This window comes from Emiliania huxleyi (assembly GCF_000372725.1).
Source record: "Emiliania huxleyi CCMP1516 chromosome Unknown EMIHUscaffold_20, whole genome shotgun sequence".
Classification (NCBI taxonomy): domain Eukaryota; phylum Haptophyta; order Isochrysidales; family Noelaerhabdaceae; genus Emiliania; species Emiliania huxleyi.
In genome coordinates, this window is record NW_005200600.1 from 644,959 (window position 1) to 655,306 (window position 10,348).

The 10,348-nt window shown below is 61.2% G+C and overlaps 2 protein-coding genes across 2 annotated transcripts; one reads left to right on the forward strand and one right to left on the reverse strand.

Annotated features, from left to right (window-relative positions):
* Positions 1-1,921: 1,921 nt before the first annotated feature.
* EMIHUDRAFT_203954 (hypothetical protein) lies at positions 1,922-3,463 on the forward strand (the record flags this gene model as incomplete). The annotated part of the gene is made up of 6 exons (XM_005781706.1): positions 1,922-1,960; positions 2,005-2,240; positions 2,432-2,642; positions 2,672-2,887; positions 2,958-3,220; positions 3,442-3,463. 6 exons carry the CDS (start codon positions 1,922-1,924, stop codon positions 3,461-3,463), a joined length of 987 nt encoding a protein of 328 aa, XP_005781763.1.
* A 3,108-nt stretch (positions 3,464-6,571) lies between these two features.
* EMIHUDRAFT_203957 (hypothetical protein) lies at positions 6,572-7,160 on the reverse strand (the record flags this gene model as incomplete). The annotated part of the gene is made up of 2 exons (XM_005781707.1): positions 6,572-6,776; positions 6,988-7,160. 2 exons carry the CDS (start codon positions 7,158-7,160, stop codon positions 6,572-6,574), a joined length of 378 nt encoding a protein of 125 aa, XP_005781764.1.
* Positions 7,161-10,348: the final 3,188 nt, after the last annotated feature.

Genomic DNA, 10,348 nt, shown 5'->3' on the forward strand with positions numbered 1-10,348 from the left:
AGGGGGGGAGGGGAGAGACTTTCGGGAGAGGAGAGGGAGAGGAGGGGGCGGTGGGTTCGTGGCAGCCTCACCGAGTCCCGCTGTGGAGGGAGCCGTCCTCTGCGCAGAGGACGAAGCCGCTCCAGCTGGAGAGGTCGCCCGCAGACTCGGGGAAGGCACTCACCTGCGGCCGGCCCGCCGCCTCGGCCGAGTCGCTTCCCGCCGTCATGAGCTCGAACAGGTCCTGCTTGAGGCGCGCCTGCGGGGAGGGGCGCCGCGAAGGCTCCGAGACGCTTCCTCCTGGCTGGAAGATGGATGGCGAGATGGCGAGGGGGGGGGAAGGGAGGAGGGATGAGGAGGGGGAAGAGGGGAGAAGGGCGAGGAGGGAGGGTGGGATGAGGGCGGAGCGAGGAGGAGGAAGCGGAGCGAGGAGAAGGAAGAGGCGCGCCCGAGCAGCAGAGGAGCCGTGAGCAGCAGAGGAGCCGTGCCCTCTTGCGGCTGAGTCGGGGCTCGAGCGGGCGGGGCTCGAGTGCGAGCGGCCGACGCGGGGCAGGGTGGGCGCTCGTCGCAGGACGGTGCTCGGCGTTAGGTTCTCCTTGTTCGCCTCTGCCGACACCTCCGTCCCTCCGGAAGGAGGAGGCGCACATGAGGCTGCGGCGGCCGCTTCCGGCCCTGCACCGATGGGGCGGCGAGCGCGACGCCGGCCGTCGACGGTGGTGGGGGCCTGGGGTGTGGCCGCCGATGCGGGCGAGAGGGCCCATCGCTCACAAATCTCGCGCCGAGCGTACTCGCGCCGCGGCGACCGTTGCTCTTCTGGCGCCTCGACCGCCCACCGCGAGCGTAGCAGGATTCGCCAGACGGCGGCGGCGCCGAACCGCTCCGCCAGGGCGTGGGAGCAGGCGCACAGCTGCGAAATCGAGTCGGCGTCGGCGACTCGCGCGAGGCTCTCGGGGATGCCGTCACACTCGGCCGCTCGGAGCAGCGGCGGCCCCCTCTCGTTGTCGTCGGCGTCATGGAGGCTGAGCAGAAGCACCTCCTCCCCGCCGATCGCGTCGCTCTCATGCCGGAGGCCGAGCGAGGCGTCCGGCATTTCGTTGGGAAGCGCTAGCCGGCGATCAGGCGAGCAGGGAGGGTGGGAAGAAGGGAAAGAAGGGTGGAGTTAGCGATCTGCTTGAGCGTTATTCGAGCGGGGTTTTGCGAAAAAAAACTTTCGCCGAGCTTTTTGGCGTACAGTCTGTTGCGGGCATTAAGAAAACGTACCATTAAGAAACCACGCCGAGCGATTTCCGCGAAAATCTAAGAAACCGCGGCGCCCCGCAGGCGCGGCCCCGAGAAAGGGCCCACACACGAGTGTGAACAGGAGCCCCGCTCAAATTTTCTCTTCGCCTGCGGCGCGCGCACTTGTCATTTTGCCCAAGCAAGTCTGCGGTGTTCTGGGCGGTGTGGATGGGAGGTGTGTGCGTCTTCCTGTCATCCCAAGTGGGTGGCAGAAGTCGGACTGGCGACATCCGGAGCGGTCCAGCGCTTCCGTATTGTCATTTTACCTAAACATTCCTAGATCCCGTCTCACTCACCTGTGGGGTGCCGGCCGAGGCTAAGAAACCACGGCGTGGGGTGGGTGGGGTGGGTGGAAAGGCTTAGAAACGGCGGCGTGCCGCGGGATCCTGTTTTCTTAATGCCCGCAACAGACTGTATGGCCCGTTTTACCCCGTCCTTGCCCCAAGCGCATTTATTATAATAGGCAACATTGGCACGGCGGTATTTTGCGGTTATGTATGTAAATAGTGAGACGATTTAGGTTTGGGGCAGAAAGAGTGGGAGAACTTTTCGTTCGGCGCATGAAGCATGACCTGTGGGCGGCGGGAGAGGGTGAGCCTGAGCGAGCGGGCGTGCATTGGCAGCGGGCGACGCGGAGCTTCCGCCGGAGGACGACGCGGTCGAGATGGCGAGCGCCGTCCACGTGCTGGACAGCGTGGCGGAGGTGGGCCCGAACTACACCCTGCTGCGCAGCAAGCCGAGACGAAGGCGAAGCGACGGAAGCGAAAGCGCGAGGATGCCAGGGCGGCGCTCGACGGCCACACTGTCCTGTCCACCGGATCGCGCCTCGAGATCTTCTGCGACAGTGAGCGGTGTTACAATTGTACCCTGCGACCGTCATGGCGCGGGAGGAGGACGGGGACGCGGGACGGACGGATCGTGCACGAGGTCGAGTACGACGGCTACTCGGGTCGGCGGTGGTGGCACATACTGGACGACGAGCGGTGGCGCGCCGTCCCAGAGCAGGCCGGCGCGGGCGCAGGCCTAGGCGCAGGCGGCGCTGCCGCAGACGGGGATGGGGATGCGGCGATGGACCGCGCGGACGGCGAGCACAGGGCGCCCGTGCCGCGGGCGCCGCCGAGGCGGCCGAGGTGCGGCCGGCGCCGCCTCCTGTGCGCCGGGGTGTGCGGCGCAGCGCGCTGGCGGACACCCTCGAGGCAGAGGATGACGAGCAGCAGGAGGAGGCTGCGCGCGGCGATGAGCGGCTGATGCTAGCGCCCCACGGGCCGGCGCTGTCGGTGCAGCTTCGGCGCGTGCGCCTGCGGCTGCGCGAGTTCCTGGCGACGCAGGCCGCGGCGGGGAAGAGCGTGCCGATGCAGCGGACGGCCCTCGGTCTGCACCCGACGGTGCGGTGGACGATCCGCTCTTCGGCAAGTGGCTGGCGACGACGCGAATCATCGCGCCGAGGGCGAGCCGGTGGCACGCGACCGAGCGGGGCGACGCGCGGGAGGAGGAGCCGACGGTGCGCACGGGTCGCGGCGAGAACACGGTTTACATCGGGCTGCAGCACATGAAGAACCACGTGTGGCGCGAGATCTGGCCGGCGATGCCGAGCGACGCGAGGCAGTACTGGCGGCTGGTGACCAACCAGGTGATGTCGCTGTACGACGGCGCACGGCGGCGGCGGCGGGATGAAGGACGCGGCAGGAGCCGCTGGCCAGGCGGCGGGCCGCGAGGCGGCGCGGGAGAGCGCGTCGCACGGGCAGAGTAAGGCGGCGCAGCGGGCGGCGAGCGAGAGGGCGAGCGCCGAGGCGAGCCGGCGGACGATGGCCGAGCTTCGCGAGGCGACGACGAAGCCGAGCATGAAGCAGCACCTCTTCCAGGTGGGAGAGTACCAGATGCAGGACACGCAGCTGATAGAGCCGTTCGAGGTGAACGTGGCCTTCATTATGAACGCCTACTTGTGCTTCGCGCGGCAGACCGGGTGCCGGCCGGCGAATGGCGGTGAACGACGCGGCGGACGCGGTCGATTCGGACAGCCACTGGCGCGCGTCTCCCGCTGAGAGAGAGAGAGAGAGGCGAGTAGGACGGCGCGGCGTTGGCGTGTGATGGGGCGAGATGCCACTGAGCCGTGGTACCCGCAAATACCCCGGTATTTTGCCGATTTGGCTGATTTTGGGCCCAAACCAGCTGATTTTCGCGGAGTTTCCTCGAGAGGGTGCTGTAGAGAAACACGGAAAGGAAACGAGACGGGGTGAGCAAGGAAACATGCACATGTACGTACTGTTAGCTCGCTGGGAGAGAAGGGAGAGGGGGTTGCGTTCTCTAGGCCCCTAAGGGCCCTACGCGCGGCATGAGAGCTCGGAAGCGAGTGCGTACCTGGAAAACCCCGGGTATACCTGGAAAACACCCTGGGTATTTTGCCGGTTTCCTCGGTTTCGCCTCAGATTTTGCCCCAGACCAGCTCTCAGACTCAGGGTACAGGGAAACTGGAGAGTTGACAGAATGGAGCTCCGAACACCCTCTGGAGTGGAAATTTCCGGAAACGCAAAGTGCTGGGGACCCTTTGGTTTCCCTCTGGGTTGCCGGAAACTCTCGTACAGGCCAACTAGCAACGCACACCTTCCTTTTCCCCCTGTGTGGTGGCGGCGTGCCGTCCTCCCATCCCTCCATTAGTTTTTTGCTTTCTTTCCTTGTACACTAGGCACGTAACTGGTACGCACACTGGCACTAACACAGGTACACCACGGGAGCCGCCTAAGCGACTCCTGCGAAAGAGAATTTTGGCGCCCCGGAGCGGTTCATTTATTACTAACGGTGGAGCTGGAGGATGGCTAGCGCCGGATCTGGCGGCCATGGTCTGGCGGTCTGCACTGGGTCTCCGCGACACCGCGACTCGTCACACGCCGCGGCGTGCGTGACTCGCTTCGCGCGCGTATCCGGTCTCGGCGGAGGGCTCCCTCAGGACTGAGGCTGTGGCCCAACCTCGTCAGTTTCGTCCTCTCTCTCTTCACACCCTATTCCGGCGTGGTGTGACTGCTGGTGCGTGTAGCCCCCGCGCCCCGGTGCCGGGAAGCGGGTATACAGTAGAGCGCGGTCGTTAGAGCGCCTGAGCGCGCGGCGGCGGCGCGAGCGCCGGGCGGCCCAGCGGCTCAGAGAGCGGACGGTGCGAGGCCCACCTTCTCCCGTCGATCGCGCGCCACACCAGCTAGTCTGGTCCTCAGCACAAAAGATTTGTAAACTCCCCGGTGGGACCCCGCCTCCAGCCGACAGGTGACACACGGCGAGAAGCCGAGAACGTGCTAAGAGAGAGGTGTGACCAAAGAGAGTCTCTCCACCGGGCTGCCTGGCCGGCTGCGAAAACATGCAATCAACGCGTATGTACACTGCCCTCGACGCGCTCGCCGATGGTGTCTGCGAGGGCCGCGAGCGGGCCCGCGCTCAGCGGTTGCCTCTGCGGTCTTACTCCATATCGCCGGTACGCCTCCTCCGCGTACTCTGCACGGAAGGCCCAGACGTGCTCGCCTGGGAGCGAGCGCGCCCGCTCGTCTCTGCGGCGGTTGAGGCGGTCCTGCATCGCCGGCACCTTGCCCTGCAGGCAGTCTGTCCAGTCGAAGAGGAAGCGCGGGCAGTCCTCGTGGTGGCCCTCGCGGTAGTAGGACGTCAGCTGGCGGCCGGGAGTCATGCACTTCATGTACTCGTTGAAGGTGCTGAGGCACTCGTGCTGCGCCCTCCCCTCCTGGTAGCGAGCCTCCAGCTCCTCAACCGGCGAGGGCATCGTGCCGCGAAACCCCCGACGACTTTTCGGTAAAGAATTTTCGAACGAAACCTCGCCGACACACTATGCGATGTCCCTGATCGTCCTTACAAGATCCTGCTCGTGCAGGTGGGGACCCTGTCCTTCTCCCACCCCTCGTTTGGCGTGCCCGTTTTATTTATTTATTTACACTATGCGAGAGAGATCCCCTGTGCTCTGTGCCCAGCCATCTCCGCGTGGCGATGCGCCCTCCCCCCTCGCTTTTGCAAAATCCTGCAAAGGTGGGGACGTGTCTGTCCTCGACCCAGCCCTAGCTTGGGATGTGCGTTGTATTTATTTATTTATAGGCACGGGCACGGGACTGGCGCGCACTGGCACTAACACAGGAGAAAGAATTTTACAACCCGTCCCTCGCACGACACTAGGCACGGGACTGGCGCGCACTGGCACTAACACAGGTACACCTGATGATAAAGAAAAAACAAATTTCGGCAATGTAAAAACAAAAAGTTGGAAGCAATGTACGTAAGAGCTACATACACTGAAAGAGAGAAGAAAAACACAAACGCACTCTCTCACGTTACAAGGGACATTCTGCGAGATGCCAAGACAGGGGGGGAGAAAGGTGTGGCGGAAAGGTGCCACCGCGGTGCCCACCGGTGCCCGCCAGGAGCGCCGGCCTTGGAAGAAAAAACAAGAAAAAGCAAAGGCCGCAATTCTCTTTCGGGAATGTACGCACATGTACATGTGCATGCAAGAGCTACATAGAATGAAAAAGAGAGAAGAATTTAAACAAAACAACTCTCTCTCACAGCCAGACAGGCTCGACACAGGTGCGAACTGGCGCGTGCTAGCACTATCACAGGCACACAAGAGAGAAGAAAAATCGAGCTGGTTGGCGTCGTGATTGTTTGGTCATCTGAACGATAAAGGGCTCGGCGCGGCGGCCGAGCCTCCGCCTACTCGGCGGCCATGCTGGCCCCGGATCTGCCTCGCCTCGTGCTGCTGCACAGCACTCACAGCCACGCTCATCACGCTCGTCCTCTTTCGTGAGGTACTCTGGCCACCCGACAACTCGCGCTTTTATTACCTGCGGCCGCCCCTAGCATCACTTCACCTCGAAATCGACATGTCACCACATGGTCGTTATGTAAAAGCGCCCCACTATCGTGTGTGAGTTTGACCGTTCTTTTTTGACCCTTTTTTATACCGCGGTAAAGCCGTACCGCGCTTCGTTCCAATCTCCAATCAAAATCGCGACACGTCTCTCTCTCTGAACAGAAGCTCTTCGATCATGCGAGCTCAATAGACTGGTCTTCAACGCGCGCGACTCTGCAGAGACGCTCGGCTGGGTCAGACCATCCCTGGTGTGGACGGTTTTTTTCCGGTATGGCTCCGGCTCAGGTCGTGGGGCATAGCTCGGGTGTAAACGGGGTCTGGGGCGGAGGCCCCAGCGGCCCGCCGCAGGCGCCGCCGGAGGCTGGCCCGCCGCAGGCGCCGATTTTTTTGGCGTTTTTTGCTCAAAATTGAGATATTTCTCATCAAATTCTCATCAAAATCGAGCTCGCTACGAGCTCTCTAACTGCACAGCATCTCCTCGTTGAGCCTAGCGGCGCCCGTATCGCCCACGTCCACATTCTTCTTCTTCTTCTTGCCCTTCTTGCCCTCGGCCCTTGCTGCACTTAGCCGCTCAACCTCCGCCAGCAGCAGCTCCTTGGCATGCCGCGCCGCCTCCATCTGCTTTGCCTCCCACGCTGCCGCTTCCTCTAAAGCAGCGCCGCCACTAAGCGGCGCAACCAAGTTCTCGCATTGTTTGCATGAGCACGTGTCCTGCTTGGCGCGGCGCACAATCCGCGCGCGGCGAGTGAGGTGCGTGAGAGCAGAAGACTGACAGCAGGAGCTGCAGGAGCTGCGCAGGTCGGATGGGCGGTGACGCCGTCGAGCCACGGCGCAAAGGCCAATCGCTGCTGCTGCGCTAACGAGAGCGGCGACACGAGGCTGCTGGCAGCTGGCAGAGCGAATCGCGATTTCCGGCGGCTGCCGTCAGCCCGCCGACACCGACGGCCTGGCTGAGGTCAAACTCCTCCACACGTCGGACCAGCCATGCGTCGGCCACGGCGACGAGACGTCTGCGTGCAAACAGCCCACCACCTGGACGATTGAACATGCCAGCTGGGCTCTACCAGGGCTCTCGTGGCCCGTGGCGCGAAACCCAGGTGAAACAGGCGGGCTGCGGCGGGCGCATAAACTATTCACAGCTAATGAAAACTATTTAAACTCGCGGCTTCATCAAAGTTTGAGGTGTCTTCGTCCTCAGGACCATCAAGACAGCTCTATTCACACCCTATTTGGTTTGAAGACACTCGGGGATGCCCGTTTACACCCAATCGACAAGTCGCTGGGCCCTCTGACCTGAGCTGGAGCCGTATCCGCGGCGGGATATGGCGGGATATGGCGGGATACCGGGAGATACCGGGAGATACCAGAGATACACGAAGATATGATGAGATACGGAGCCCCCATGATGGTGTTCACGACAACGTCCGTGAAGCGTGAAACCGCAAATCGGACGACGCGACGGGCGAAACTTCGCGCTTCGACCGGCCGTGCGGCTAAGTTCCCATGATTGGCGAGAGCTCGTCATCTCATCGATAAAGCATCGCAAGGGTGCACGTGTCAGCTCGCGTGTCAGCTCGTGTGCCTTCTTCAAAGACACTGCCCTTTTCGAAGCACAACGGGTCTAACAAACTTTCTTTTTTGTTTGCTCGCGCTCTGCCGAGAGGGCTGCTCGGCGCGGCCCCCGGTTCGAAACCTGGTCGACCCTTATATTTTTCGGGCTCAATTTTGCTCTAGGTGCCTCCTACGATTCGATCCCGCGTTCTCAGGCAGTCGCCTGGTGCGTTGTTCGTTTTCGTCACGGGAGGCCCGACATTAGCAGATTAGCTGGCGTTTGACACGCGAAACAAAGTTCTCCAACCACCCACGTGAGGCCAGGCGACACATCCTCCCCTCTGCCCCCCACCCCAGAGAGTGAGATATAGATTAAGAGAGAGAGAGAGAGAGAGAGAGAGAGAGAGAGAGAGAGAGAGAGAGAGAGAGAGAGAGAGAGAGAGAGAGAGAGAGAGAGAGAGAGAGAGAGAGAGAGAGAGAGAGAGAGAGAGAGAGAGAGAGAGAGAGAGAGAGATTGACCCCGGACACAGTTATTGTTATGGTGTTATGGCTCTCTGGGCTTAGCAGCCCATAACATGTTATGGGTGTTATGCGTGTTATGGGGCCGGGCCCATAACAGCCATAACACCCATTGATAACATGTTATGGGCTGCTATGAGAGAGCCGTCCCGGGTCCACGCACCAGGGTGATATGGCCCGAGAGGCCACGCCGAACTGCTCGCCGCTGGAATTTTCGCTTCGCGCGCTGCCGCGCGCGAGGTTCGGCATCGATCGCCAAATGTTTTCTCTTTTGCCCTGAGCCAGCGAGTTGTACGTGTGCTCGTCCTCCGTCGACACAGACAGCACATAGTTGAAGCCGGGAATTCTCTTGAAGTCGGAGACGCGCAGGTCAAATGACCTGGGCTTCTGGCTCTTGAACATCTTCATCCGGTAGGCCATGGTTGGCTGAATGGCTGGTAGTAGCTACGCGGCGCGGGGCGGGCGCTCCAAAAGAAGAATTTTATTGAACAAACACCGGGATACGCGCGGGCCGCGGCGCCGGCGGGGCCCCTCCTTTGAAAAAATCCACAGAAAGGTCAAATTCGGTTTTGGCCGAGTCATAACAGCTGTTATGAGGTTGTTATGCTGGCTGTCATAACAACCAGTGGGAGGTGTTATGAGTGCGATGAGGTGTTATGAGGTGTTATGGGGTGTTATGAGCAGCCAGCCATAACAGCCATAACACCTGTTACTGTTATGGGTGCTCCCATAACCTTGTCTGGGGTCAAGAGAGAGAGAGAGAGAGAGAGAGAGAGAGAGAGAGAGAGAGAGAGAGAGAGAGAGAGAGAGAGAGAGAGAGAGAGAGAGAGAGAGAGAGAGAGAGAGAGAGAGAGAAATGTGTTATCAAGGGCTTCTCCTGCGGAGTCGACAGTCGTGCGTGTGCGCGGGGCCGCTCCTCTTTGCTTTCTTCCACCCTCCCTACTATCGTCTCGTTCCCGTCCTGCCAGAGAACAAGCACCAATTCTCATTGCTCGAATGCCGTCGAGCGTTGTTGCGGACTCCTGCAGTGCACTCACTAACCGCTCAATGGTTGGGTAGTAGGGCTAGAGGGTCGCTCTACACTTAGCCTCTGCATGCAGCGAGCGAGCGCTCAACTTAGCCCCCGCACGGAGCCGGGCTCAGACTTAGACGCTGTATGGTCGGGGGCCATGAACTTAGACGACACAAGGCCAACTCCGGGTAAAACCCGGGTATACCTGCAAAAGTCCAGGTTACCCGAAAAATACCTGGACGGGTCCCGACCAACGTGCACGATGACATATCGCTTCCTCCCAGGGCCAGTGCGCTACTTGCGGCGCGCAACGCCTGCTCAAGTACGCGCAACGTACCATATGCTGCCGCTATGCGTGCCTTAAGGCGGCTGCGGCGAAGCGGCGGGCGCGGCATGCCGATGGCAGTGCGGACGATGCGGTTGCGATGTGTTCTGTGCTTCAAGACCGTGGCGGTGCTTGGCATGCACTTCTGCGATCCCAATCAGCTCATCGCAACGAAGCAGCGCAACAAGCTGGCTGCTGCCAACAAGGCCCTATGCTACCTCACGCGCGGATCGTTCAAAGAGGACCAGCATACACAGGCTTCTCTGACATGCGTTTGTTTGAGCTTGAGGCTATTTGTGAGAACTGTTTGGCGAGAAGTCGCCGAAGATTGCGCTCAAGAAGCAGCAACGAGAATCGGAAGAGGAGGATGCTGAGGCGGCGATTGCTGAGCATGAGAAGGATCGATCGCCCGCCGCAGGCGAAGAAAATTTGGGGGCTGCGCCGAGCGCCGTATCGTTGCGGTACTTTGATCACGGTGCTCGGTGGCGGGGTGGGAGCCTCTTGGCCCCAGGCCGTCCACGGCCGACTTAGCCGATGTAAGAGGCTCCCGCTGATCTTAGACCGCGCAAGCACTCCAGCGTGGCTAGCCACACTTAGACCCGTTAGGCCTCCAGGCTCAGAACTTAGACTACTACCCAACCAGTAACCGCTCTCGCCCGCGAGACCCCGTATATCCCCGACGCCCCGGCCCCCGCGAGCAGCTAGTGACTAGTGTGATGGTTTTGAGATTTGTGTACTTCGTAAGACCTCAAAACCGTATCGACAAACTTTGCATGGCCCTTGTTATGCGCTCGGTACTGCGACGGTGTATCAGTCGCCCTATGCCACC